At 49.6% G+C, this 27,977-nt stretch overlaps 3 protein-coding genes and 3 long non-coding RNA genes across 8 annotated transcripts in view; 2 read left to right on the top strand and 4 right to left on the bottom strand.

The window, feature by feature from the left end:
- The window catches only part of LOC100856339 (phosphatidylinositol 3-kinase regulatory subunit gamma), a 139,631-nt gene extending 139,562 nt beyond the window's left edge, over window positions 1–69 (bottom strand). The window contains exon 1 of the mRNA XM_038558194.1: window positions 43–69. The gene's annotated coding sequence lies outside the window, so the exon portion shown is untranslated. The remainder of the gene's footprint in view (window positions 1–42) is intronic.
- On the top strand, window positions 44–11,725 carry LOC111098981. 3 transcript variants are annotated; one of them, XR_005370279.1, is made up of 4 exons: window positions 44–305; window positions 1,065–1,181; window positions 6,075–6,150; window positions 9,158–11,725. It is a non-coding gene; the product is annotated as an uncharacterized LOC111098981 (long non-coding RNA). The 3 variants fall into 3 exon arrangements; XR_005370281.1 differs by lacking the exon at window positions 6,075–6,150 and having other exon boundaries at window positions 46–305; window positions 10,423–11,725; XR_005370280.1 differs by lacking the exon at window positions 6,075–6,150 and having other exon boundaries at window positions 48–305.
- Window positions 9,096–16,268, bottom strand: LOC119869243. Its single transcript, XR_005370278.1, has 3 exons — window positions 15,029–16,268; window positions 11,343–11,593; window positions 9,096–9,440 (listed from the first exon to the last, which is right to left on the bottom strand). It is a non-coding gene; the product is annotated as an uncharacterized LOC119869243 (long non-coding RNA).
- Window positions 15,599–27,977, top strand: TSPAN1 (tetraspanin 1). The gene is made up of 10 exons (XM_038558199.1): window positions 15,599–15,703; window positions 17,018–17,238; window positions 23,055–23,189; window positions 23,638–23,702; window positions 26,214–26,420; window positions 26,625–26,699; window positions 26,822–26,920; window positions 27,000–27,155; window positions 27,254–27,337; window positions 27,500–27,977. Exons 4-10 carry the CDS (start codon window positions 23,646–23,648, stop codon window positions 27,545–27,547), a joined length of 726 nt encoding a protein of 241 aa, XP_038414127.1. The 5' UTR covers window positions 15,599–15,703; window positions 17,018–17,238; window positions 23,055–23,189; window positions 23,638–23,645; the 3' UTR covers window positions 27,548–27,977.
- On the bottom strand, window positions 19,234–19,970 carry P3R3URF (PIK3R3 upstream reading frame). Its single transcript, XM_038558201.1, has 2 exons — window positions 19,670–19,970; window positions 19,234–19,381 (listed from the first exon to the last, which is right to left on the bottom strand). Exons 1-2 carry the CDS (start codon window positions 19,911–19,913, stop codon window positions 19,338–19,340), a joined length of 288 nt encoding a protein of 95 aa, XP_038414129.1. The 5' UTR covers window positions 19,914–19,970; the 3' UTR covers window positions 19,234–19,337.
- LOC119869257 lies at window positions 20,172–27,651 on the bottom strand. The gene is made up of 2 exons (XR_005370282.1): window positions 22,204–27,651; window positions 20,172–21,153 (listed from the first exon to the last, which is right to left on the bottom strand). It is a non-coding gene; the product is annotated as an uncharacterized LOC119869257 (long non-coding RNA).

Raw genomic sequence — 27,977 nt, 5'->3', positions numbered from 1 at the left:
TCTAGACAACAAACTCCTTATTTACCACAGTGCATGACTTACATTAGGCTCCTAGTCCATGCTCATTGGCTAAATAGAATACTATGATAGGTGTACCTGCAGAGTACTATGAGGTCACAGAGGAAGAAACAATTAACTTTCCCTAGAGAGGATGTGAAAAGCAGTACGTAAGGCCTGGCCTCGAAGGATAAATAAAAGTCCACCAGGTAGATGAGAAAAAGAGTAGAAGCAAAGGTGCTATAAGCCAACATGTGGCATATCAAACAAGACAGAAGTTTATTTTTCTGTCATGTAACAATCCAGAGGTAGGCAAGTAGTCCAGGTCAGGTGGGAGGCTCTATCCATACGCCCTGCTAAAACTCAGGGAAATCCTATTATGCAAAGGAAGGAGAGAATGGTTACACCAGTAACCAATGGTTACATGCTGACTTAGGGGACAGACTATGCAAATGTCAAGAAAAGAATAGCTTCTTTGGAGAACAGAAAAGTTCAGAATGCCTGGAGAGTAGAGTGTGAGGGGCAGAACAGCGGGAAGTGAGGAGGAGGCACAGTGGAGTCTTAACTGTTTAGGTCCCCTATCTATCTTTTGCCTCATCATCTTACCCATCGCCCTACTCACATTCACTCTTTTGCATCATTATCTTTGGCCTTCCCCCTGTCAGGATCAGAGAGGACTTAGGGCCCTCTATGTAGAATATTCTTTATCCCCGATCTTCTTCGCTATAACTTCTTGTCATTCAGGTCTCAGCTCAAATGTTACCTCCTCAAAGTGGCCCTCCATGAGGGTACTAGCCAAAGCAGCCCTCTCCACATCAACTTTTATCCCAGTACCTATTTTTATTGATTACTAGCACTTACCAAAACCTGAAATCATGTTGCTTACATTTTTTTGACTTACAACTGAGTCATCTCAGTCATTATTGAGTACATCTCCAGCTAGAAAGTAAATTCTTTGAAGTCAGATGAATGGTTTGTATTTGTATATAACCAATACCTCAAACACGGATCCATAAATGTTTATTGAATGCACTTAGTTTCACTCTTTCTTTTTAATTGTGACCTAGAGACGCTATGGGATTTGCTTGAAGCCATGGGTGTTTCGGTGTTCTCTCAGCACCCTCAAATGTCTGAGTCATCAACCTTACCACCCTCCAACTTTGTTACAAGATTTCCACCAAAATGTAAGCTTTGGATTTTAATTACTTCACAATTTTGGATGTGTTCAGCATGGCAGAACACTTATTAGACACATAATTATTCCCAAAGAATTCACTTTTAGGAATTTTATTTAAAATGTGAGATTAGAAAAAAACACATAAAAAATTTTTTTAAATGTGAAATTAGGGTCACTTGGGGGGCTCAACTGGTTAACCGTCTGCCTTCAGCTCAGGTCAAGATCCTGGGGTCCAGTGGTCGAGCCCCTCGTTGGGCTCCCTGCTCAGTGGGGAGCCTGCTTCTCCCTCTCCTCCCTCCTCGTGCTCTCTCTCTCTCTCTCTCTCTCTCTCAAATAAATGAGTGAAATCTTTAAAATAAATAAAATGTGAGATTAGACAAATGTTATTAGCAAAATTAGCACTGACACACAGATCAGTGGAACAGAATAGTGGTCCCAGAAATAGTCTCACACATATAAGCTTACTGATTTTCGACAAAAGTGCAAAGGCAGCTCGATGGAGAAAGGATAGTCTTTTCAACAAATGGGGCTAAGAACAATTAGATGTCCACACACAAAAAGAAAGAATGAAAGAAAGAAGAAAGAAAGAAAGAAAGAAAGAAAGAAAGAAAGAAAGAAAGAAAGAAAAGAAAAGAAAGAGATAAAGAACCCTAACACATACCTCACACCTTATATAATGGATCATAGACATAAATGTAAAACTTAAAACTATAACATTTCTAGAAGAAAACATAGGAGAAAATCTTTGTGACCCTGGGTTAGGCAAAGACTTCTCAAAAATGACATAAAAATATAATCCACAGGAGTGCCTGGGTGGCTCAGTTGGTTAAGCATCTGACTCTTGAATTTGGCTCAGGGCATGATCCCAGGGTTATGGGGCTCTGTGCTCAACAGGGAGTCTGCTTGAGATTATCTCTCTCTTCCTCTACCCCTCCTCCAGTTCACACATGCTCTCTCTCTCTCTCTCAAAAATAGGTAAATAAAAATGTTTAAGTATAATTCATAATATTAAAAATTTATAAACTGGACTTCCTAAACTTAAAGGTTCTGCTTGCAAAAGATTCTGTTAAGAGAATAAAAGAGGGGAGGTGGGCGGGATGACTGGGTGACAGGCACTGAGGGGAGCACTTGACGGGATGACCACTGGGTGTTATACTGTTTGTTGGCAAATCAAACTCCAATAAAAAAATATACAAAAAAAAAAGAGAGAATGAAAGAAAATGTACGGACTGAGAGAAAATATTGGGAAATCACTTAACCAATAAAGGTCTTATATTTAAGGTACATAAAGTACATAAAGAATTTAGTGATAAGAAAAACCACTTCATTAAAAAATGGGCCAGGGACGCCTGGGTGGCTCAGTGGTTGAGCGCCTGCCTTTGGCCCAGGGCATGATCCTAGAGTCCTGGGATCAAGTCCCACACTGGGCTCCCTGCATGGAGCCTGCTTCACCCTCTGCCTGTGTCTCTGCCTCTCTCTCTCTCTCTCTCTCTCTCTCTCTCTGTATCTCTCATGAAAAAATAAATAAAATCTCCAAAAAAACCTTTTTTAAAATGGGCCAAAATATGAACACTTCACCAAAGAATATATACAGACAGCACATATAATGATGCTCAACACCATTAACCATTAGAGAAATGAAAATTAAAACCACCACTACACACCTATTAAAATGGCTTTATTTTTTTTTATCTTTATTTTTTTTTAATTTATGAGGTCAGAGAGAGAGAGAGAGAGAGAGGCAGAGGGAGAAGCAGGCTCCGTGCATTCAATCCTGGGTCTCCAGGATCACACCCTGGGCCAAAGGCAGGCGCCAAACCGCTGCGCCACCCAGGGATCCCCTAGAATTGCTTTAAAAAAAAAACCAAAACCCTGACAATACTGAGTGCTGATAAGAATGTGGAGCAAATGAGACTCTCAACCATGGCCAGTGGGAACATAAAATGGTACAGCCACTTTGGAAAAGCTTAGTAGTTTACTATAAAATTAAACATACAATTACCATATGATCCACAAATTCCATTCTTAGGTATTTACCTAAGAAAAATAGACTTATGTTCACACAAAAACCTGCACACTAATGTTTAAAGCAGCTTAATCCATAATCAAAAAAAACTGGAAACAATGCAAATATCTTTTAACCAGTGAGTGGACCAATTGTAGTATATCCATATAATTGAATACTACTCAGCAATAAAAAGGAATTACTGATACACCCAACAACAGGAATGAATGTCAAATGCATTATGCTAGGTAAAAGAAGCCAAACTCGAAAGGTGACTTGTTGTATGATTTCCATTTATATGTTGTTCAGAAAAATACAAAATTATAGGAACAGAAAATAATGACTACCAGGAACTGGGATGGAGGGAGGTGTTGACTATAAAACGGTAGTACGAGAGAGACATTTTTTGAACAATAGAACTATTCTGTATCTTGAGAGCTTTTTGGAGGTTTTAGCAGAGGAGTGCAGCTGCTAGTATACTCTTGACCAAAGATCTGTCCTTCTCTATTGGGAGAAGGTCATCCTCTTTGACAGAATTTGAGCAGCTTCAGGAGGGACACACATGGAGCCATGAGGGAGGAAGGGAATAGCCAGCCAGATCAGCTGCATGAACCCTGATGATGAATGGGGTGAGATGTCACAGCCATATTGCCCTCACCTCCAAGAACTGTTCTGTATCTTGACTATGGTGGTGGTCAAATGACTGTATACAATTGTTTAAACCAGTGATTCTTAAATGGGAGCAATTCTAGTCCTGAGGAGACATTTGGCGTGTCTAGAAAGATTTTTGCTTATCATAACTCAGAGGGAGAGGGGATGCTTGGCACCTTTGGGTAGAGGCCAGGGATGCTGCTAAACATGCTACAATGCAACAGGACAGCCCCTACAGCCAAGAATTATCTGGCCCCAAATGTCAATAGTGCCAAGACTGAGAAACCCCAGTCTAAGCCAGAGGTCAGAAAGTATAGCCCAGGGGCTAAATTCAACCCACCACCTGTCTTTGCACAACCCACAAGTTAAAAATAGTTTTTAAATTTTTTAATGATTGAAGGGGAAAATCAAAAGAATAGTTCATGAAAATTACATAAATTTCAGAGTTCATAAATAAAGTCATGGTCATTTATTTACCATTATTATATAAGGATGTTCTGACATTCCAAAAGTAGAGTATTTATGATAGGCACTGTATATCCACAATGCCTAAAATATTTACTACCAAGATCTTTATGGTTAAGTTTGCTAACTCTTGATCTAAACCATGGAAATGTAAAAAAAAAATAAAATAAAATAAAAAATAAAAAAATAAAAAAATAAAAAAATAAACCATGGAAATGTACACAAAAAAATCCAGTAGGTTTTACTTACATAAAATTTTTAAAGTGAATTTCAAAATATGAAATCATAAGATGCCTACACTGATTTAGTATAGTGCTGTGCTAACACTCATTTCTGTAAATGTGCATGTCCTTTCTGTTTTTTCTAATAGAAGATAAATAGTGAATAATAGGAATTTATTACTGACTGGGTTCTGATGTGAGATTTTCCTATTAAAAAAAACAAAAAAAAAATCATATGCAACATCTCTGACCGTGAAGAATCTCATTCAGTTTCCTGGACACAGACAGTTCTCCAGAGAAGACATCTGTGATGAAGCAGCTAATACCCCGTGCACTTGTCATCAGATCAGTAACGGGGTTTGACTGGGTCTCTCTGACCGTGACTGCTCCTGGACTGAATGGGGCATTTATCACACTGTCTCGGGCAAACCAGCTGACCATCATGCACATGGGCCCAAGAGCCTGTGAATTAGCTCCTGTCCATTAGCCCCTGTCCAAACACTCTGGCCCTAGCATTATAGTCACGTTATCAGTCCCCTCCAGACCCTGCAAGCGTGATGAGGCATGAGCTCCCTGTCTCCTACCATCCCTCATCTCCACTTGGACAAGCTGTCAGTTAATTAGCTAATGTGGGTAAAAATGCTCCTAGCTGAAAAATGCTCAGCTGGGTTATTATGATAATCATCTGCTGGATCCCCTCCCTCCAATTCCCTCTACGCCAAAGTCAGCCCACAGGACTCCTTGCTGTCTGCAGATGGGAAAACTCTGGAAGAGGTCACCGAGTGGTCACCCATGTTTAAGACCAGAGCCCCCTAACCTCCTGATGCTAGGCCAACTAGTATAAATCCTGAAGCCCAGGGTCTGGATTGGCTTTCCTTATTTAAAGGAATTGGCAAGATAGCAGATCTAGGATTCCCCCAAATTATCGAATTTTGGATGACCTTTGATTTCTTTCTTCAGCTACATAGATCATTTTGAAAGTCAAAATAGCCTTTTGAAAAGCTTATGTGGAAATCATAGCATTACCCGCTCCAAGTTTATAGAGCGTTAAGCCCGACATTCCTAGGGCCAAAACTCATTTCTCCATCTCTCAATTCAAGCCGCTTTGAGAAATCCCTGTTCAGAAAGTTAATCCCTGAAGGATGGGGTGACGGCCAGAGTGCCCCAAGATGCCAAAGTTTTGTGCAATTATCAAATGCCAAAACAGGAAGGTGTCCAGGGCAGACACATGTTACTCCTATCCAGCTCTTGTTTCTGAAAGGTCTTTCTGTGGGGGTGAGAATGAAAATAGCTGACCTCAATTGCCCAAAGCCCAATTTCAGAAGAGTTTTAACAGCACAATTTCATTGTAGCCGTTTTGGGGCAGTTCCTATATGTTCCCTGATGATCCTTAGAGGGCAGTTAGAGTATCCTGTTTCTCCCTGCATCTCTAGCATCCTTCTCCATCTCCATTCCTAAAGTCTCATCAGTTCTCACCAGGGCATCTGCGACAGCCTCTTTACTGGATCCTGGGTACGATCTTGTGTCCCTACTGACTCCACACTCTCCTCCTCTACAGCCAGACAGATCATTCCAAAACACAATTGTGACCAGATCACTCCCTGCCTAAACAAGTTTAATGGATCATTGACAGGGTAAGTCCAAATTCCCTAACTTGACAATCAAACCCCTTCAAACTTTTGTCCCTACTTCTTACCTTCCAACACACTCTGCTTGTACCATGCCAGGCAATCCCCCCGCCCCACCATCCCCATCTGTGACTTGGATATGACAGCCTCTGTGCCCATGCTCACACCTTTTTCTTCCTCTGGAATGCCCTTTCCACCTCATCTGCATCCATGAAAAACCTTTCTTTAAGAAGCAGCCCAAATGCCACCTCCTCCAAAAAGCCCTCTATAAGCTCACCTCTGAACCGCCAGAGCCCTTTGTTAGTTAGTCTCTTGGGACTGCTTTGTTTTCTGTGGTGGCAATTAATGTACAGATATACTCTCCCCCATGAAACAACAGGCATATTTTTAAAAAGCCCTATAACCTAGTGTAGCATATGGTAGGTGCTGGTAATCATTAATGACTGATGAACAACCTGCAGCAGACAGATCATAGGGTAGTGGGCTAACAAGAGCATGAATTACAGGAAGTGAACTGGGATGGAAGGAGAAGCACAAGTCATTTATAAAAAAAAAAGGCCAATAAGGTTAAAGACTTAGTTGTCATCTTAATAACAACAGCTAATAAGGCCTGGGAATTGTGCTAAGCATTATCCCATTTACTCATTACAACCACTCTAAAACACAGGTACTATCATCATTGGCATTTTTTAGATGAGAAACTGAGGCTCAGAGAGGGCATATTCATTGTTTTAGTCACTGGCCTCCTTATTAGTCTTTAAATACGTCCCACATACTCCTACTTTTTGCTCTACCCTCTGCCTGAAACATCCTTCCCCCAAGTACAGGCAAGGTGTGCTTCCTCCCTTCTTGTAGGTCTCTGTTCAAATATCACTTTATCAATGAGTTCTCTGCTGGCACCCTATATAAAATGGCAAATAATCCCCTCGTCAGGAGCAAAGCCCAGATTTAAAACCAGTTCTGACTCCAAAGCCAGATGACAAAGTTATACTCATGTGAGTCAAAGGGACTGGAAATGCCCATCATGGAACCAACCACTGCGATGATTGGTCAGGCCAGGGTCTCAATGCCCATCCCTGGAATTGGGGCGGGGGTGGGGGGGGCGGGCAGGAGAAGGCCCATTTGAACCACACGGATCAAAATGGAGGAGGGATGTTCTCTGAAAAAAAACCTTGCAACCCAAAGGAAGAGAGTATTCCAGGCACGTAAAAACAATGGATGGTCACAACTATAGCCAAACCCTACCAATTAGTGAAAGAGTCTGATCCGTAGATGAATTTACCAGTCAGACTGGACCAAATCATTGTCCTTGTGGACTCATGTTGCTCTAGCCTCCAAGAAACTACTCAGCACCAAAAAAATGAGATTCCACTTATCAAATTAGTAAGATCTTTCAAAAAAAATTTTTAAGCTCTTACTTATTTATTCATGAGAGACAGAGAGAGAGAGGCAGAGACACAGGCAGAGGGAGAAGCAGGCTCCTTGCAGGGAGCCCAACACGGGACTCAATCCTGGGACCCTGGGATCATGCCCTGAGCTGAAGGCAGATGCTCCACACTGAGCCACCCAGGCGTCCCAGCAAGAATTTTTTTTTTTTTAATGTTAACAGTTCTATCAGGATGATGGTATATAACTGGTGGAACCTTTCTTTCTGGAAAGCATTCTGGAAATACAGATCAAGATCTCCAAAAATATTTTGATCCTCTGACCCAGTAATTCCATTTCTAGAAATATTTGCAAAAAAAAAAAAAATCCAAAATACGGACAAAGATTTAGGCACCAAGGTGGTGAGAGGTGGCTCAGTCTGTTGAGCAGCCAACTCTTGATTTCAGCTCAGGTCATGATCTCAGGGTCCTGGGATCAAGACCCCCAAGTTGGGCTCCAGGCTCAGTGGGGAGCCTGCTTCAGGATTCTCTCTCCTTCTGTCCCTCCCCCATTTGCTTGCACTCTCTCTCTCTCTCTCTCAAATAAATAAATGTTTTTTTATTTTTAAAATTTTTTAAAGATTTATTCATTTGAGAGAGAGAGATAGTGAGAGAGAGAGAGAGTAGGGAAGAGGAGAAGCAGGCTCCCCATTGAGCAGGGAGCCCAACGTGGGGCTCAATCTCAGAACCTGGGGATCCTGACCTGAGCAGAAGGCAAATGCTCGACTGACTGAGTCACCCAGGAACCCCTAAATAAATATTTGTTTGTTTTTAAAGATTTAGGCACCAAGATTTTCATCACAGAGTTTTTATAATAGCAAAAGAAAAAGAAAAAAGAGAAGAAAGAAAATCTATATGTATAAGAATTAGGGTTTGGGGACGCCTGGGTGGCTCAGCAGTTTGGCGCCTGCCTTTGGTCCAGGGCATGATCCTGGAGTCCCAGGATCGAGTCCCGCGTCGGGCTCCCTGCAAGGAGCCTGCTTCTCCCTCTGCCTGTGTCTCTGCCTCTCTCTCTCTGTCTCTCATGAATAAATAAATAAAATATTAAAAAAAAAGAATTAGGGTTTGGTAAAATAAAATAACTCCATATAGAAGATTATGCAATCATTAAATTAAATGATACAGCATAGTTCATTTCAATGTGTTGAGTAAGAAAGCAAAATACAAAACTGTCTACACAATATATTAACCATGTAAAAGAAAGCCACATATGTCCAGAAATGGAAAATATATATATATAAATGCTAGTAGCATTTATTTCTTCTCAATGGATGAGAATATAAAATATATTTTTTCCTTTTACTTGCATATATTTTCCAAAATAAGCAAATATTACTTAAACATTGGTTTGAAAGTGACCCTTTCTTAGCTCCTAAGAATTTGGCTACCTACTTACCATCTCAGCCATTTGGACACCTGGGGAGAAACACATGGTCTGTGACACAAGAAGGTTGGCAACATTTATTGTGTCTTACAGCTTTTCCCGAATCATTCACAGAAAGATGTTTTTCTTGTATTTGCCAGTCCTCCCGTAGAAAGAATCCATCACTTCATCACATGATGCCTCTTTTTTTTTTTTTTTTTTTAAGTAAAACAAAACCTGGGAACGGAACATAAACTTGTGCTGAACTCTGATATGAAAATGAGTAGGCACTGGGCTTCCAGCTGCCATTGGAGTGCCAGTACAGAAGGGATGCCCGGGCTGATGGATGCCAGAGGCAGGTAAAAGTGCCCCCATTTCAGGCCTGAAATGCCTGCAAGAATTCCAGCCTGCAACTTTTTGGGTTCTGTGGACACATTGTGCCTAGAGGCCTCTCAGAAGACAAGGTCTCCCTCACTGCAGGCAATGGCTGATTGCCAATGATTGCTGGCCTGGAAGACAGAAAACAAGATTATGCTTCTATGACAACACAAATGGTACCACCTCCAGGAAGCTTCCCCTGCCTCTTTCCCTGATCCCCACTACTCTTTAGATTACATTTCTCCCCCAAGGAGCCATGGCTCTGGTACTTTCCTTGCCCCTCTTGGGGCAAATGTCACCAGTGATGATGTGGCCAGTACTGTGGGACGACATTACACAGACCTTGGTTCACTCCCTGGCTCTGCTACTCAATTCCTGAATCTCAGTTTCCTCAGCTATAAAATGAAGACAGTAAGGAGCACAGAAAACTGTCCCATCCTGGGACCTGACAACCCTATTCTCAAGTTCCTGTAACATGACTGTGCCCAGGGGCTCCTGGGTGGCTCAGTGGGTTGGGCATCTGCCTTCAGCTCAGGTCATGATCTCAGGGTCCTGAGATCAAGCCCCGCATCAGGCTCCCAGCTCAGCAGAGAGTCTGCTTCTCCTTTTTCCTCTGACCCATCTCCTCGATTGTGGTCTCTCTGTCTCAAATAAATAAAATCTTAAAAAAAAGAAAGCCACATGATTGTGCCCAAAGAAACTGCCTGGCAGCCCAGAGCCACAAAACAATACTCAGTAGGCCCAGCGCAGTGGTGGCAGGCCCCCCTCACTAATCTCCCCACCCAGACCTCCAGCCAGCCGCAGCCAGGGAACAGACAGCCAGTGGTGGCTAATGATACCTCTCCCATCTTCTGGACAGAGTAATTGCCAGGTGGGATGGCAGGACCCCAATTATTGAGGGTCTGTCCAGGGGTGTGGTCACAGGCATGTTCAAAACTGAATTCCGCTTCCCCTCAAATGTGTTACCCTTCCTGCTCCCTATCTCAGAGAAGAGCACCAGCAAGGGGACCCAAGTTGGAAATCAAGTTCTCATTCGTGTCTCCCATTCAATCCATCCGTCACCAAGTCCTGTCATTTCTACCTCTCAAATCCTCCCATTTTTTTTCCATCCAGGGCTGCCTCTGAGGTTCAAGTCACCATCTGCCTCTTCACAGGTCTCCTGGCCTCACACTGCCCCACAGGGAGCCTCTCTCCTCCTGCCCCTCTGAAGACCCCTGAATAGCTCTCAGAAAACTAGCCTCAATAACTTTAAGCCCCCCACCTGGCTCCATTCTGGTCCCGGCTTACCTTTCTAAACTCATCTCCACTCTGCCTCCTCCTGTCTGTGGTTCCCCCAATTCACTATCCTGTTTCTCACCTGCCTGTTTTTGCTCATGGCATTCCCTGTCCTTAACATCCTTCTCTTCTTCCATCTTTTTTATCCCTCCTTTTTCCACTGACTAGTTCCTTTTCATATTTTAAGACTTAGCTCAGATTTCCATTATTCCAGAAGGCTTTTTACTCCCCCTTTCCGCACACACACTCCCAAACTAAGTGTTCTCACTTTGCCACTTACTGTGAGTACCGTTCCCAGCACCTTTGATGCCTTAACTCATTTAATCTTCCCACCAAACCCTGTGCCTAGGTTCCCCTATTGTTTTGTGTGTGTGTGTGTGTGTGTGTATGTGTGTGTGTTTACAGATAAGAAAACTGAGGCTTGCAGAAGTTAAAGCGACATCTCCAAAGCCAAATCAGTGGCTTAGCAAGTGCTAAAACCCTTCCTATTTTTTTTTTTTTCCAATAAAAATACCAGTATTGGGCAGCCCGGGTGGCTCAGGAGTTTAGCACCTGCCTTCGGCCTGGGGGTGTGATTCTGAAGTCCCGGGATCAAGTCCCACGTCAGGCTCTCTGCATGGAGCCTGTTTCTCCCTCTGCCTGTGTCTCTGACTCTATCTGTGTCTTTCATGAATAAGTACATTTTTTAAAAAATCTTTATAAAAAAGACCTGTATTGTTCTTTTCTGTTATAAAATCAAGGAAAAAAGTAAGACTCACTCTTCTTTTTGTCAATTTGGTGAATACCCTTAGTCTGGTATGCAGTAGGCACTCAGTAGGTGCCATTTCTCTATGTCTATGAATACAGGCTGATTTGGAGAGCATTTTATATCAAGTGCTCACACCATTCCTGCAGTCTCTCGAATCTGGAGCTCTTGGGAGTTGCACCGAGCACCCCACTCCCGCATCCATCCAGTCCCCAGTAGTGTCAGGCTCCCAGGCCTCCGAGGTGGAACGACAGCTTGGTTTCCCTGCGGGATGAGGACAGGGATCGGCCGAATTCGTTTTCGGGGCACAAACCACAACTATGCAGACAGTCGAGGTGCGGAGCCGCGCTCCCGCGTGGGGTGACCCCTCCTAGGCCTGAGGCTTCCCCCGCGCGCCTCCCCACACTCCGCGGCCCTACACCTTCTCGGCTCTCTACCAAAACCTGCGGCCGGGACCCCGAGGCCGCGGTCCCACCTGCCCACGGCGCCTGCACCCCCACTCGGAGCCTCGGGCCCGCCCCCCGCGGTTAGCTGCAGCCCCGCCCCCAGCCTCGGGCCGCCGATCCCCCCGGCGCCCACCGTCGCCCCGCCCCCGGGCGGCAGCCGCGGGAAGGCCCCGCCCCCGCCCCGCCCCCGCCCGGCTCGAGGTCCCCGCGCCCTTGGGTCCCGGCGGGAGGAGGCGCTTCCAGACGAGCGCTGGCGCCGGGTGCGTCGCACTTTACGGAAAGGACGCCCGAGAATAAATCCGGAGCGGATTTGCATCACGGCCGCGGGGGCGGGGGCGGGGGGGTGCCGCGCAGCCCCCGAGCTCCAGAGCGGAGGCCGTCCCGGTCGTGTCCCGGCCGGCGGCCGCTTCAGGAGCGGTGGGGAGCGGGGCGCCGCTCGGAGGGAGGGGCGTGCGCCTGCCGGGACCGCCGCGCCGGAGGAGCCTCGGCCCGGGCCCGGGTCCTCGCCGGGAGGAGTGAGGACCCAAGTTTTCTGTGCTTGCGTGTAACTTGGATTGAAGGACGCTGCCCCCGGCTCAGGGGGTGGGAAGGCCTAGCCGGAGCCACCCATCCTGCTAAGAATCTCCCAGCCCAGGGGACCCCTGGGTGGCTCAGTGGCTGGGCATCTGCCTTCAGCCCCGGGCGGTGATTCTGGAGACTCGGGATCGAGTCCCGCATCAGGCTCCTGCGTGGAGCCGGCTTCTCCCTCTGCCTGCGTCTCTGTCCCCGCCCCATGAATAAATAAATAAAGTCTTAAAAAAAAAAAAAAATCTCCCAGCCTTGGCCTCCTGAGATCCCCTACCGCCGCGGGGGCCCTCGATCCCTGCGCCCGCACCTCTGTGACCACTGTGCGCTCACAGAGCAGATGGCCCTGACCTCAAGACCCGGCCCTGGCTTGCACTGCTGCGCATCAGACTCCCACTCCACCCACACGGGCCAGTCTTTGCGGGGCAATTCATTCATGCTTTCTCAGCCCGAAAATCAGCTAAAACGTGGCTTCCTCTTTAAGCCCAGCTCCCAAACCACCTACACATCTCCCGTGAAGCCTGTAGGGCCCCGGGCCCCTGCCTCTCTAAGCCCCCAGTGTCTGAACCTCTCTTTCAGCCCTGACACTTCTCTCCGTGTAGCTATACCACGCGTGTTTTCTCCATTAGGCTGCAAGTTTTCAAGAACATGATTCAACTGTATCCTCAGTGCCAAGGGGAGTGCCTGGTACTTGGTGGGGACAGCATGGGCCGTTGTGTGATCTTTGGCAAGCCCTGCTCCCTTTCTGGACTTCTAAGTCCTCCCCCACCCTCAGAGTGAAGCATTTGGATGAGATGGCCTCCCGAGATTCCTCCAGCCCTGGCCCTAGGAGCCAGTGCCTTAGCCCATCTCCCCCGCCCCCTTCCTCCGATGACCAACCTTGGGAAAGGCAGAGGTGGGGGCTCCATTTGAAGTTCTTCCACTTGGTTGGGTCAGTTAACAGAGGCAACTGTGCAAGGGGGCTGAGGGTTAGGGATCCTAAGGGTTCCTAGAGGTGAGTCTATTGCCAACACGCTGGGATGCTGCTATCCTATCCAGAAAGTCCCCTGCTCCCAGGTTCCAGAGACCAGACAACCAGTTCTGGTGAGGGGGAAAGTGAAGAAGCCCCCATTCACAACCCCTCCCCAACCCATACACACCCATCTCCCGGAACAGGGTAGCAGCCCCTCAACCCCCTGAAGACCAGCCCAGGACCACCCCACTCTCCACTCTCACCCGGCATACACCCACCCAGCTTTCTCAAATCTGAGCTGAGAACACCCAGAGTTCTGATAGGAAGAGACTCAGTTCAGCTTTCCTTGCAGCACAGACTGTCTGACCCTATCACACACTTCCCTAAATGGAACTCCTTACCTACCTAGGGCCAGCCACATGGACTACAGCTCCCTGAAACTCCCATCCACTGGGTTTCATGTTACTTGTTGAAGCCACATGGATTAATGCTAATCTAAAACCATAGCCTTCAGATTGGCAGAGCTGGCTGTGATCCCAGTTCTCCCTAGCTGAATGACCTTGAGCTTATTATTTATCCTCCCTGAGCATCAGTTCCTTTGTCTATAAAATGGGAGCAATGATTTATAGACACAGGGTGGTTGTGAGTATCATATAAGATTTATAAAACACCTGTCATAGGAACTGACGCATATAGGATGTCGAATGTGAGCATTATTCATATTCCCTATCCCCTCCATTCTCCCCTAAGGCTGCCTAACACTTTCTCTGGAAGCTGAGCTTGGAAACATCTGAAATGGAACTGATCTGGACAAAACCAGGAGTATAAAATACTAAAACCTGTGCTTAGGACCCAATTGTAGACTTCAAAAGAAAGCAAAAGGGAGAAGGCGGAGGGCAGGCCAGGTGGCTCAGCAGTTTAGCGCGGCCTTCAGCCCAGGGCTACCTGCATGGAGCCTGCTTCTCCCTCTGCCTGTCTCTCTGTGTCTCTCACAAATAAATAAATAAATAAAGTCAAGAAAGAGAAAGAAAGAAAGAAAGAAAGAAAGAAAGAAAGAAAGAAAGAAAGAAAGAAAGAAAGAAAGAAAGAAAGAAAGAAAGAGAAAAGAAAAGAAAAGGGGATCCAAGGCCTAGAGAGGGTCCACGATTTGCCAAAGGTCACCCAGGAGCTGGAGGCAGGGAGGATGGCAGGCAAGCAGGGAGGGGGGCCAATGAGGATGTGGGTAGAGGTCAAGGCTGAGGTATTGAGCTGAATCCATGGATAGGCAGTGGAGCAAGAGGATCTCCAGCTGACATTGTCGTATTTCCCATGCCCAGAAGAGCTTGGCATTTGCCTCTCTGGAACTGCTCCTTCTGGGTTCCTAAGTTTGCAGTAGTTTCCCAGAAATGCTAGGTAAATATCCCCATTGTTTACTGAGTAACCAACCCCATAATCAGGCAAGAGTCCCCATACCAAGTGCTGCCTCGAGTTTGGCTCCTTCTGTAGGGATGCCTCTCCCAGGCACCACCCCAGGCAGATGCCCTCCACAAGGTCCCCTACCAAGGCCTTGCTAGGGGCTCTGCACCCCACCCCGTAGCATGGCTTTGTCAGTCACAGCTCAGCATCCTCTTTGGAGAGTCAGCTCTTCCCAGCAGCCCCAAGAAATTGTGGTCTACAGAATATTTTCTACTTGGTACTTTTCTTCCCAACAAGCCAGATGTGGCTTGCCATTCCTATGTGACAAGAAGTCTTACTAACCTTTGACAATGTCCTGGGCTGGTGTTAACCCCGAACGTGGAGAAATTGGAGGCATTGTGGCTGTGTGTTATGCTACTTGATCGTTTTTTCTGCGGGCTATGTTTTGTTTCTAGAGTTCCCCTCTCTGTATCCCCCTCCTCCCACCCCACTCCCCTCATCCTCAGGAAAGAAGAATGTGTCCTCATGGAAGATGTCTGTCTTCTGCCTGAGTTATTGCAGGATTCTTAACCTATCCTAAACTCGTGTGTCCTGAGCTCTCTGCCTCCTGCTTAGAGTTCATATGTGAACTCTTTTGCCCATCCCCAGTAGGGGATCCTCTAGTGTAGACATCCACCTGAAGGTAAAGACTTCACTAACTGACTTCTCAAGACTTCTCTCTTCAAGGATACTTAACCTTGTGATCTGGACATAGGTGATACCAGAATTCTATATTTCTGATTTAGTAACTCAGATTTCACCATGCTAGAATTCTGAGATGCTAAGATTCCATGACTATGGATTCTATGCATTTAGAATTTTATGGTTTTTGTGTTTTCATGAATTTGTCATTGACATAGTAACATTAACCAGGACTCACTTGTCCTGGGTTTTTGTGTTTATTTTCCGGAGGATACAAGTCTCAGATCTGGACTCTCTTCCCTGAATTTGCTGAAAGCAGAGGAAGAGGATTGTTGGGTAGGTAAAAGATAGCATTCCCACTTCCCCTGGGGTCCTAGGGGGGTGAAATATGCCCAGGGCAGCCCAGTCCGAGGCCCCAACCCTCAATCCACCTCTCTCTTCCCAAGTCCCTCATTTGGGCTTCTAGTAACTGAGGGGAGCAGGAAAAGCAGGCTCTTTTGCAGCCCCTCCACCCAGCTTCCTTTCCTCCCTGGCCTGCCCCAGCTGGGATCTCTGGACAGAAAGTTAACTGGGAGACTGACCCGGTCAAGTGGGCAGAGGGGGAGGGAGGGTTGAGCACCTGGCAGGGAGCCAATGAAGTAGGTATGGGAAGTTCCCCAGGGAGCCCTGCAGCTTTCTCTGAAGGTGAGGAAGAAACAGAGGACGGAAGTGGGGGTGGGGTGTGGGTGAGGGTACTGGTAAGGGTGGGGTGACCTGTTATAGCATTGTAGGGCTGGAGCTGGGCTTCCGGCCATTGACCCACTGGTGACAAGGGACCTCCAGCCTGGCGCGCTGGGGGCAGTCTGTTCCCGTCCCTACCCATTGTCCCAAACACAAACTGTGTGTCTTTGTCTGAATCAGACTCCCAGGAAAACCCAGAGGGCAGGAATTGGGGACCAGGAGCCTGGCCCTCCAGTACTCCTTCCTGGGAGGGCCCACTCAGGCCACGAAAGGGAGCAGGACTTTCCAAGGATCACACTGGGGTTCGGGGCAGAACAAGCACTGGAATTACGGGCTCCTGCTTCCAGCCCAGAGCTGTCCCCCCACACACACTCCAAAGGGCCTGAGTGTGACACAATGCTCTCCCAACAAGACAGCCGCAGCGGGCTCTGGGTGGGAGGAGAGCGCCCCGGGCCGCCTCCCCAGGGTGTCCGGACCCCTCCTCCAGCCCCGGGCTCTCCCTGAAGCTGCCAAACCCAATTTTCCGGTGGCTGCCCTGGAGGCTGGCTGGAGCAGGAAGCCTCCTCTGGGCAAGGACCCCTCGGGGCACTGTCCTCCTCCCTCCTGACCTCCTGCACGGGAGCCACCAGCACTTCCTCCTGCACCTGTCTGCCCTGCCCTCTCCGCCTGGGCACCGGGAGGCGCGGCCCCTCTCCAGTTTCCGTCTCCCAGGCGCACCTGGAGACTGGGACCGACTACCAGGGACCGACTCCCAGGGATCAACCGTGGCGGGGTTCCGGAGAAAAGGGGCCCGGAATAGCGGGGGCCACTGCTGGGCCATTGGGTTGGTGCAGTGTTGGGAGCACAGCCCGGGGCCCAGGGGGAAGCTCTGCTCTGTGGAATTGTGGAGTGTGGCTGTTGGGGCTCAAGGTGCCCCTCTGCTTTCCTCAGGTTATCCCCACGAGGCAGAAAGAGACAGGACATCCCGGATCAAACCCCCTTGTTACCAGCCTTCGGAGTCCTTGCCACAGTTTGGCGCAGCGCCTGCGTGATCTGTTTAATGTCTGTCCCCTCCGAGCCGTAACCCCCACCCGAAGAACCCCGCTGTGTTGCACACTGCTCTACCTCCAGAAGCTGGCACCCTCCCTGGCACATGGCAGGCTCTACTGACGGTGAGACTTTCAGATTGAAAAGCAGAAGCAGAGGCACCCCTAGGGGCTGGACCCCAGCCGGGTCTGCTCACCTAGCCCAGGCCCCTGCTCCCCGTGGCCACATGGCCCACGCCTCTTCCTCGGGGGTCCTCAACCTCCAGGGAGCTCTGGTGGGGTGGGGACGGGGGAGCTGTACCCGGTCATCCAGGGGTCACCTAGCCTGGAGTGGTGGGTGCCCTCTCTGGCTGTGGCTGCCTCTGGGAGCCTGGAAGGGGAGGGGCCTTGGAGGAGCCCGGCATTGCAGAGGGAGCTAAAAATAGCCAGAAGAGATGATGTCATCAGGTTCCCACAGCTCAGCAACCCCCCCATCACACACATACACACACATTCTCACAGACACAGATACACACAGACACAGGTGTGGGCACACACACACACACACACACACACTCATAGGGGAGGGAAGCTTCTGGGTTCCAGGGCCGCAGGGGCAGGGAAGCCTGGTGAGTGTGTCTGCATGTGTGTGTGCATCTGTGTGTGCCTGGGTTTGCATGAGCGTGATTGCATGCGTCTATAGGCTCATGTGCTTGTCCAGATGCATGCATTTTTATGTCTGTGTGTGCTCTTTTGTAAGCATGTGCATGTGTTGTTACACACGCCATGTGGGGAGGTCCACGTGCGTTAGTGGCAGTGTGTATCTCTGTTTATAAGTATGTACTTGCAAGCACCTGTGTTTGTTGCATTGTGTGTCTGGGAGTCTACTTATATTTACATGTCTGCATATGTTCATGGACTGTGACATGTGTCTGTAAATGTGTGGGCCCCTTTGTGGGCCTTGGGCACTAGCCCAGCCACCTTCCTGGTTTAACTGAGGTTCAGTGCCACTTTCCCCAGACCCCCAAGAGCCTCTTCCCCCCCAGCCTGTGCAGTCTGGATATGACACATCAGTGACTTCTCTGCCTTCCCTCCTCTCAGGGTCCCAGTCTCTGGTAAGCCTTGGAGTAGAAGGACACAGACACCATTCATTTTCAAATTCAATTCAAAACCTCACAGGCCTCCTGAACCCCAGGGGGCCAGGCCAAGGCCCTCAGGCTTCACTCTCACCCCCAACCCTCAGGGAAAGGAGCCCCAGACACACACCCATGCATAAAGTGACACCTCAGGGAAGAGTCCCTCCCAGTGTTTCCCTGCCCTGAGACATAACTCCGTGGAGACACACCCCACAAAAACCCAGTTACACCTGATGACACAGAGACACACGCTCAGAAAATCCAAATGGAAAATCCCCAGGCCAGAGTGTTTAGCGCCCTCCCCCTTTCTGGACTCAAACTCAGTCTTGCCCCACCCCTAACCGCCCCAGCTCAGCTGACAGTCCTGGAAAACACTGGCCTAGGAGAAGACCTAGGGGGCTGAAGGTGGCTCGCCCGGCTCGGAAGCAACCCCCTCCTGCTTCTGGCAGCCCCCACCCCATTCCTGACCTTCATTCCACTTAGTGAGCTGACACCTCTCTCTGGCACACCCAAACCCTTACAGACACACCCTGATACTCTGCAGCCACAGAGGCACACTCAGCCCTTGTCTGCTCACACTCTCATTGTCCTGGTTTCACACACACACACTCAGACACACGCCAACATCCGCATCTGCACACTGACCGGCACAGGCACAGAGCTACATACAGCTCACCTCCAAGCGCTCATAAAGTCACTCTGGCAATGAAATCTCTCTCATCCTACCCCTTTCTGATCAGTGCCCCTCCTTCCCTCCTCAAGGACCCAGCTCCCTATAACTTCCAAGATGTCTAAGGAGACCCTTTGCCCCTACCTCACAGGGCAGATCGAAAGCTGAGGCCAAAGATGGAGAAATGGTGTGTGTTGCCTACGAGTCCTGTCCTTCCATTGTCTAACTGTGATCGCTGCTGTCATCACTTGAAGCCTGTCCCTGGGAGCGGTCAGCCCCAACCCTGCCCTCATACTCTGCATAGTTGTCTGAAACACCTTGGAGCGGAGTAAGGCAGTCAGAGCAGAAATGAGTGTATTTGTCTGCTGTTAACCACCCATGACCTTTAGGAGATGCAGGTCCGGAGCCAGCCAAGCTTCTGGACTAGTTTCTGGACACTTCTAGAGGATCAGAAAGCTGCCAGGTTGACATAGGTGTCTGAGAACTGAGGAGAGGAAAGAGAGGGAAGAGTGTGAGGAAGACAGCAGTTCTGGAAGCTCCACTGTTCTTAGATCCACAGTTCCCTAGGCCCTCCACTTCCAGCCAATACCTCTCTAATAAGGCTCCAAGCCTTCAGGATGTCTGTCATCAAGACCCTACCATACTTTTGGGGAGGTATTTCACACAGGTTGTGCCCCCTAGAGTGCCCACACAGCAGGGCCAAGGGTGGGGGAAAACCAATGGCCCTGTCTTTCCACCCACTCCCCACCCTGCCTCAGGGCCCTTGGCTAACCTTGTGGCGGAAAGATCCATATGCTCATGGTGGCAGTATGAATGTTGTTGATACCTGTGCCAACGGTGACAAGATTGGTAGCTGCAGTGGTGGCAGCTGGGCCTTGGGGTTTCTGCCGATACCTTCTGTGGCTACGCTTGAACATCCTGGGAAACCGAGGCCGAGGCCAACCCAGCCCTGGCCTGCGGTAAGGGGAACTTAAGCCCCGGGGCCGAGGGGCACGGACCAACCGAGAAGGCCCCATGGGCACAGGGAGCTTCTGTGGTGTGCCTGAGGCTGCTCCTGGCCAGGGCAGCTGGGGCCTCTATGACATAGAGGCTGCATTAGGATGGTGCTCTTTATTGTAGGTCCTGGTCCTCAGCCCCTCCCCACAGGTCAGGCTCCCCAACGGTTCTCTCCATGGGTCCAGCCCAAGGGCCAGCAAAACCTCAGCTTGGCCCCTAGAGAAAAGGAATTCTGAGTAGGGGACAATTACTCCCTTGCTTTCTCATTTACCCACATAGACAATATTAACAATGTTTATTAAGCTTCTGCTGTGTGCCAAACAGTGCCGGGTATTTTACAAACACTCTCTCATTAACCCCACAACAGCCCTACAAGGAGACTCTATCATTATTCCTATTTCACATACAGTCGATTCTCATTATTCACAGTAGCTATGTTCTAATGAAGTCCCCGCCACAAATAGCACATTAGCAAATCGAGCCGATGCACCTACAGGGTTAGATTCCTACCAGCCTCTGGTCACATTTTTGTCAACTGATCAATCTGGACATGACCTTGTTTTATGTGTATTTCTGTTTATAGACACCTAATTTAAAGTATATTGTTGTTGAGTCACTAACATTGAACTCACAGTCAACAGCACTCTAACTTGTTACCTGGATGACGTTTATCTAACATACTTCCTCTGTAAGGCCCATCACAGCCTTCTTGTGCTCAGAAACATGAGACAGCACTTCAGCATTATTTGAATAACAGCATTATTTCATAAATCACCAACAAGAAGCATAAAAATGCAAAAAAAAAAAAAAAAGGTGACACTGAATAGACCACAAGAACATATGTTTACATGGTAAGAGGTAGAACAAGGAGGCAGAGTAGCCTCTTGTTCGGCCTCAGCTGAGAACACGTGAATGAGGCAGCTCAACATTTTTGCAGCTCTACAAATGTCCATGAACGACCGCAAAAGTGACATGAGTATTGGTGTGGGGTTACAAATAAATTCTAGTAAATTCGCAGGTATGGAAGCCATGAATAAAAAGGATCGACTGTATAAAGAAACTGAGGCTCAGTTAGGTGAGGTCACACAACCAGAGGCAGGCAGGGGTTCAAATCCCTGGTGGCCAAGGTCTAAAGCCCAGACGTTTAACTCTTGCTGTTCTGTGCTCATTTATTCATCCAATCAATCAGGAATTGTTCACTAACAACTTCATATGTGCTGGGCACTGGGGTCATAAATGGAGCTGACCTGGCTCTGCTTCCTGAGGGAAAAGAGAAAGCCATGTGGATAATTAGTGCTAGGTCCCTAGAGGGATGTAAGTTGTGTCAACCCTGGGTGTATCTCCTTTCCTGCGGGAGAGAGGAATGTCCATGGCTCTGGCAGGCCTTGCACTGAGTTGCCGTGGAACAGTGGACCTCAGCCCCCTCTCTCTTTCCCTCTTACTCTACTTCCAGTCCTCCTTCTCAGCCTCCAGCTTTTCTCTGTTCCTGCTAGGAGACTTTGGGGTCCCCAGCACCACCCTAAAGGCCTCACTTGCTATCTCCAGTCTTAGAAAATGGACCTTGCTCCCATCGACTTCCAGCCATTACACCTGTAACCCCACTTGCCCTTGGCCATTTTCTTCCTCAAGTCCCAGACCAAGGCCTCCTCTCCTGCTCTTTCTGGAAGTCGGCTCTTCCTGCCTTCCTAGTGATTCCATCACTATAGACAGTCGGCTTGGTGGTTAAGATACAGACTCTGGCACGAGAATGACTCGGGGTGAATCCTGGCTTTGCCACGTACAGACTGTGTGATCACGGCAAGTACTCAACCTTCCTGTGCCCCTGTCTCCTGATATTTAAAAAGGGAATAAAAGAGATTTACAACAATCTCATAAGATTGTTGTAAAAAAAAGGGGGGGGGAGACCATATATGTAATGCATGTAAAACGTGATCTATACAGATACTAGTGTTATTGGCCCCCTCTCTCCCGTTTCTTCAGCTGCTCCCTGTCATTGCAAAAAAACAAAAACTAGTGTCAACTGTATTCAAAATTTTTTTAAATTGTAAAAGTCCACTTTGTCCACCCCACACCCCCTCTGGCTATGACTCTCTCCACTCTGACATTCCCACTCTGGGGTCATTCCCATTTGTCCCAGAGTGGGGAGAGAATCTTATTTAAAATCCCTAGAACTATTCTGTTTAATAGACCAGGAAACAGGTTTAAAACTGAGCCTAAGCAATACCCCTGGAGTCCCACAGCTAGGAGGCTGCGGAACCAGCCTGGGAGTACCTGGTCCCAGGGACTCCAAAGCCAGAACTTCCCCAGTACCTGCAGGTCGGGAGCGCTAGAGTGGAAATAGGGCCACAGGACTCAGTGCAAAGAGACGGGCAGGGGTTTGCCGGCTTGGAGTTGGGGTGCCGCTTTCGTGGGATTAGGGTGCCACCTGCCGGTGGAAAGGGGCGTCCTTGACACATCGCTGAACACGCTGGAAGGAGAGGAAGCAAGAGAAAGTACGGGGAGGGAGACGAGTAAGGAGGAAAGATGAATGGAGGAGAAAGATGGGGAAATCAAGATTTTGTAGAGGAAAAAGGACTAGGGGTCATTTGCTACTCAGAGGAGGGAGTAGAAGCTGCTAAACCTGGGTCATTTCCCCAAAAGGGTGTGTAAGAGAGACAAAGAGACAGAGAGACAGAGACAGAGAGGCTTTAAGTATGTGCCTCAGATGTTGCTTTGTTGTTTCTTAGTTGCTGGGAGTCAGTCCACACACAGTGTCGAGTGTGTGTGATGGGTGTGCGTATGTATTTGCACACTCACGAGCACTGGCAGGGGGTTACATATGTGTCTGCGCGTGACTGGAGAGGGCAGCTCCGGCAGGTGCGCCTGTGAACATGCAGGGCAGGTGCACGGAGCGGCAGGTGTAGGCTAGGGAGCTACCGCGCACTGCTGTGGGGAGGGCACGCAGAAATTCCAGGGGCCGCTCTTTACCCTCAGACTTCTCTTCCTTCTCCAGATCAGGAAGGGTGTTGCTGCGGTTGGCGTTGCCAGGCCGACGGGGCCTGCTGCTCCTGTGACTATGGGGATAGATCTCCCGGCAGCAGGGGGCAGCAGGGCAAGAGGAGGCTGGGTGGGGCGGGCGGGAAGGCGAACAGAGGACTTTAAAACTCCTGCCCCGCCTGCAGGTGAGCATTGGTGCCTGAGAGCCAGCTCTGTCTCCCTGCCTGCCCACTCAAGTGGCGATTCCCTGGAGTTGTCTGTGCCCTCTGGAGCCTCAGCAGATCCTTCTTTCGGAACTCACTACCGAGAGCCCTGAACAGGTGATGACACAGGATAGGGATTATCCTGTGAAGCAAAGTTAATCTGGAAATGGGTTTGGGAAGCTGATGACCAACGGGGAGGGTAATGAAAGAGCCCAGGGCTGGCTTGGCGGAGGAGTCCGGGGTATACAGATGCCAAGGAAGGGCCTGGAGTGACCTCTAGTCTGGATGTTGGGCTTGGAGTGCCAATGGAGAAACCTGCGGGGGTTTAGTGTGTCAGAGTGTCAGGTGCTGGGAGAGGGCCTGGGCAGTACAGCGAGCCAGGGGTGTCAGGATAGGACTTAGGAACAGTCCTGAGGTGTCAGAGTCTAGAGGCAGGGGAATTTGGGTGGTTTACAGGTTCTGGACGCTGGAGTCTGATATGTCAGGGCCCAAATGCCAGGGCCAGCCCAGGTGGCTGCTGAGGCGGGTGGCCCAAATTCCTAACTCACACTTGTCTGCCTCCTAGAAGCCACCATGCAGTGCTTCGGCTTCATTAAAACCATGATGATCCTCTTCAATTTCCTCATCTTTGTAAGTACGGGGGCTGTGGGCTCTTTGGGCCTCCCTGCAGGAGTGGGTCACAACCTAAGCAGAGCTTAAGCTGAGAAATGGGAGATCCCTGTGCCCAGACTCTGTTGCACAAGTTTCCCATGAGGATAGGGTACAGAAGTCTCCCCAGATGCTGAGTTTCGGTCTCAGGAGCACAAGTTGGGGTGGAAAAGCTTAAGAGAAGCCCCTCCCTTACAGGAAGTTTTAGTCTCGACATAGGGCAGGGTGGAGTAGGCTAACAGGAGTGACTGTCCCCGTTTTATAGTCATTGGGGGCCCAGGGAGGGGAAGAGTTTTGCCCAAGCTTGCCTAGAGTACAAGGAAATTCAGTGGCCTCAGTAGGATGGACAAGGAACTGAAAGGAGAGATGCCCAGAGACCCCAGAGCAGAGAGTCTGCCTCAAGCAACCCTTATTCATTCAACAAACATGTGTTGCCTAAGACGCTTGGGGGAAAGGTAAGTGAGCCCTTTCTTTGCCCTTGAGGATCTCAGGTCCAGCAGGCCAGACGGACAGACAGTTGCAACTATTAGGTCTGGCCTTAGCACAGGGGCAATGGGAGCCCCCAGGAAGGGCTTGATCCCTGGTCAGAGAAGACTATCTGGAGGAAATAGCTGAGGCTGGGCATTTGCACTGAGCGAGGGTCGCAAACCATGAAAAAGGCCCAGAGGCAATGAAATCAGGTATTGTTCAGAAAACCAGGAACAGATTGTATAGGGCATGTCTGAGGAAGCTGAGTAATGAGGCATGAACCCTGGAGATGGTGGTGGAGATGGGGAGAAATGGACCAAGGACAAAGCCCTCGGATGGTGGCCGGGAGACAGACAGAGGGGCAGGGAAGACAGAGGCTTTGAAGATAAAGCCCGTGTCTCTGCTATGAGCAACCCAGGGGATGGGCCCCGGGCAGCTGAGTACCCAAGGGGGTTGCAGCTCCAGTTGGAGCTGGACGTGGATATTTGGAAGTCATGTGACCACAAAGGGTCAGCGAGGCCATGGGAGAGGGTAAGAGCACACAGGCTGAGCGAATTCTGCGAAACCCAACTTGTACAGGGTATGTGGAGAAATGGCCACCAGGAAGCAGACAGAAAAAAAGCAATAGAAAAAAAGAAAGAAAAAGAAAGAAAGAAAGAAAGAAAGAAAGAAAGAAAGAAAGAAAGAAAGAAAGAAAAAAAGAGCAATAGGAGGAAAACAGGGAGAACATGGCCGCAGAGAGGCCAGGAGGGTATGGCGCAGGAAGCATCCACCAGGTGTAGCACAAGACAGCATCACAGACCTTGGAGCCAAATTAGAATGGCTTAAGTGAAAAAAAAAAAAAAAGAAAAAAAGAATGGCTTAAGTGAGTGGAGGTCGAGGAAGTGGAGACAGGAAGTGTAGAGGACTTTGGGGAAATTGGGCTGCAGGTGTTACCTCCCTGACTCCGGGGTGGTCCATTCCTTGGGCTTCTTCGGGCTTCAGGGAACTAACCTTTATCCATATATCTGGACAAGGCAGACAGATCCTAGGGATATGGAGAGCAGGTGTTCTGGCCCGAGGGGGTTAAAAGCAAATCCAGTTTGGTTTCTGGCCTCTGTTGCTCAGGCTTTGCCAGGCTGGGCAGGGCAGAGCAGGTCTAGGGCTCCTTGAAATTTGACCCTGTAGGGTGGGAGCCTGGCTCTCTGTCCTTGGACAAACATGCCTGGGATCCAGCCACAATCTGCACCTCACTCCTGGTTCTAGCCTCAGTTTCTACAGCTGGGGACTGGACACCAACGTGGTAGCGGGTTCATTCTTCCACTGATGCTCTGGGTCAGCAAGGCTTTGCTCTAAGAGCTGTGGCATCTGGAGAGTGTACCTCCTACCCCGTCTGGGCCTCTGGGTTCCCTGAGGTCTTGGGGTTGAGCCGGAGGGCCTCCACAAGAAGCCCTGGCTGTACCCCTCCTCTGGTGCCCCATTTTTCCTGGTGAGGCAAGAAGAGGTCTCGGTTAGATGAAGGGTAGGCCTGGAGTTTGATCCTACAGAGAAGCCAAATGAGCCCTCAAGGTAGGTGTCCCTTCTCACCAAGTTCCTCTCCAGAGTTGGAAGCAGATGTAAACCTCAGCCCCTCCTCTGCTGCTATGGTGACTCTCACCTATGGGAGGACAAAGGTGCTTGGCTGGGCAAGGAAATGGGGGGAGGGGGGCCTTGTTAGCCTCACCTGCTTGTTTTCACTCCTAGTTATGCGTCAGGACCCTGACAGCAGTGAGGAAAATCTTGTCTTGCCCTCCCCCAACCTGTGGATATTTCTGGAACCCCTGACCCCATTTATAATCGGCATTGATGTGCAGCCTGGTACTGGCTATGGGTGGCCCAGCTCCCATCCTTCTGGCTCCACAGAACGTTTTTCCTCCATACAGGACGGGTTTTTACAGTCCTTAGCCAATAAAGGGAGAAAGTTCTCGTTTCCCACCTTCCTGATTCAACTGCGTGGTAAGAAGCTGCTTGCCTGCACTGTTTTAAGGCCTGCCTCTCTGTCCCCAGCTGTGTGGTGTTGCCCTGTTGGCAGTGGGCATCTGGGTGTCAGTCGATGGGCCATCTTTCCTGAAGATCTTTGGGCCGCTGTCATCCAGTGCCATGCAGTTCGTCAACGTCGGCTACTTCCTCATCGCAGCCGGTGCTATACTCTTCGCTCTTGGTTTCCTGGGCTGCTACGGTGCTCACTCGGAGAACAAGTGCGCCCTCATGATGGTGCGTCAAGCCCAGCTCCACAGGCCTGTAACCAAGACCCAGGGTTCCCTGACCCCAGAATCCAGGCCCTGGGGATCCCCAGACCAAGCTCTGGACTCCAGGGCCCTTGGTAGAAGGGGCTGCTGCCCATTTTACTGGGTGGGTCACAAGTGAGGCACGAGGGACTTCCTCTTTCTCAAACTCAGACCTCTGTTCCCCGCTCAGTTCTTCTTGATCCTCCTCCTCATCTTCATCGCGGAGGTGGCAGCTGCCGTGGTGGCCCTGGTGTACACTACGATGGTGAGGAGCGGGATTGGGCAAGGGGGAAAGCTGGGGAGGATCCCTGCAGGTGGGCTGTGGCCTGTGAATGGCCACTGGCCACCATCCCTACTGGGCCCTAAACACTGGCCCGCCCCACCCAGGCCGAGCACTTCCTGACGTTGCTGGTCGTGCCCGCCATCAAGCAGGACTATGGCTCCCAGAAGGACTTCACGCAAGTGTGGAACAGCACCATGGCAGGGGTAAGGTGGGCTGGGGGAGACCCTGCAGGGGCAAGAAAGCACAAGGCCCTACTGACCACCCTGCCCTCCTCATCTTCAGCTCGGGTGCTGTGGCTTCAACAACTACACGGACTTTGAGGGCTCCCCCTACTTCCTGAAGAACCATACCTTTCCCCCATACTGTTGCTCCAACAGTGGCAACGGCACAGCCACAGAAGCCTGCACGGAGGAGAGGGCTAAGGACAACATTGTACAGGTGTGGTATGGAAAGCGGGGGGCTGCTTTGATGGCCTTAAGTGCTGCATGAAGAGGGGGTGCAGCTACTGACTGGGGACCTCTCTCCCCTCCCCCAAGGGTTGTTTCAGTCAGCTTCTGTATGACCTCCGGGCCAATGCGGTCACTGTGGGGGGCGTGGCAGCCGGAATCGGGGCCTTGGAGGTAAGGGGGTGGGGAGGTCAGGGTAGCTCCACTGGACCGGGGTGCTTGAGCCATCTTGGAGGCCTTGCTGAAGGAGACAGACTTCTCACAGAGCTTCAGAGAGGGTGTCTGGGTGGCAGGGGACTAAAAGTAAAGACCCTTTGCCTGTTCCTTTCCCACCAGCTGGCTGCCATGATTGTGTCCATGTATCTGTACTGCAATCTGAAATAAGTCTGCTCTGCCTCCGCCACTGCTGCTGCCACACACGAACTGAGGAGAGGCACCCTGGCACTGCCAGGTGGCAGTGATTAGGGTGGGGACAGGATCTAACAGTGTCACTTGGGCCAGAGTGGGCCGGCCTTGCTGCTCTGGACTGGGGGCCAAATAGGGGATCGCCCCCTTCAAGCTGTGCCTGACTTTTCCTTCCATTGGTGGGCTTGGGGCCTGAAGCAGCCAGTTCTCCTGCCCAACCTCCAGTCTGTCCCTGAAACGCTTGACACCGCCTCAGGCCCAGGTGTGCTCTTGCTGATCCCAGCAGCCTCCTGGGGGATGAGAGAAAGACACCCTATAGTACGGGCATGTGCAAAACCAGCAGTCACCAGGCGGATATGTAGAAGGCACTTCAGAACCCAATACCCAATTAAAATGTCTACATTTGGAA

This window comes from Canis lupus, chromosome 15 (genome assembly GCF_011100685.1).
Source record: "Canis lupus familiaris isolate Mischka breed German Shepherd chromosome 15, alternate assembly UU_Cfam_GSD_1.0, whole genome shotgun sequence".
Taxonomy (NCBI): Eukaryota; Metazoa; Chordata; class Mammalia; order Carnivora; family Canidae; genus Canis; species Canis lupus.
The sequence above is the reverse complement of the archived record's forward strand: the minus strand, read 5'-3'. Positions and strand labels throughout refer to the sequence as shown.

What these genes read in the sequence shown, in the direction of transcription:
- P3R3URF (XM_038558201.1), bottom strand. Translation starts at nt 19,913, where the DNA reads ATGGGGCCTTCTCGGTTGGTCCGTGCCCCTCGGCCCCGGGGCTTAAGT. An exon ending in ATGGATCTTTCCGCCACAAG is followed by an intron (nt 19,382 to 19,669) that starts GTTAGCCAAGGG and finishes TCCTCTCCTCAG; the next exon opens with TTCTCAGACACCTATGTCAA.
- TSPAN1 (XM_038558199.1), top strand. Translation starts at nt 23,646, where the DNA reads ATGCAGTGCTTCGGCTTCATTAAAACCATGATGATCCTCTTCAATTTC. An exon ending in CCCTGGTGTACACTACGATG is followed by an intron (nt 26,700 to 26,821) that starts GTGAGGAGCGGG and finishes CGCCCCACCCAG; the next exon opens with GCCGAGCACTTCCTGACGTT. An exon ending in CTAAGGACAACATTGTACAG is followed by an intron (nt 27,156 to 27,253) that starts GTGTGGTATGGA and finishes CCCTCCCCCAAG; the next exon opens with GGTTGTTTCAGTCAGCTTCT.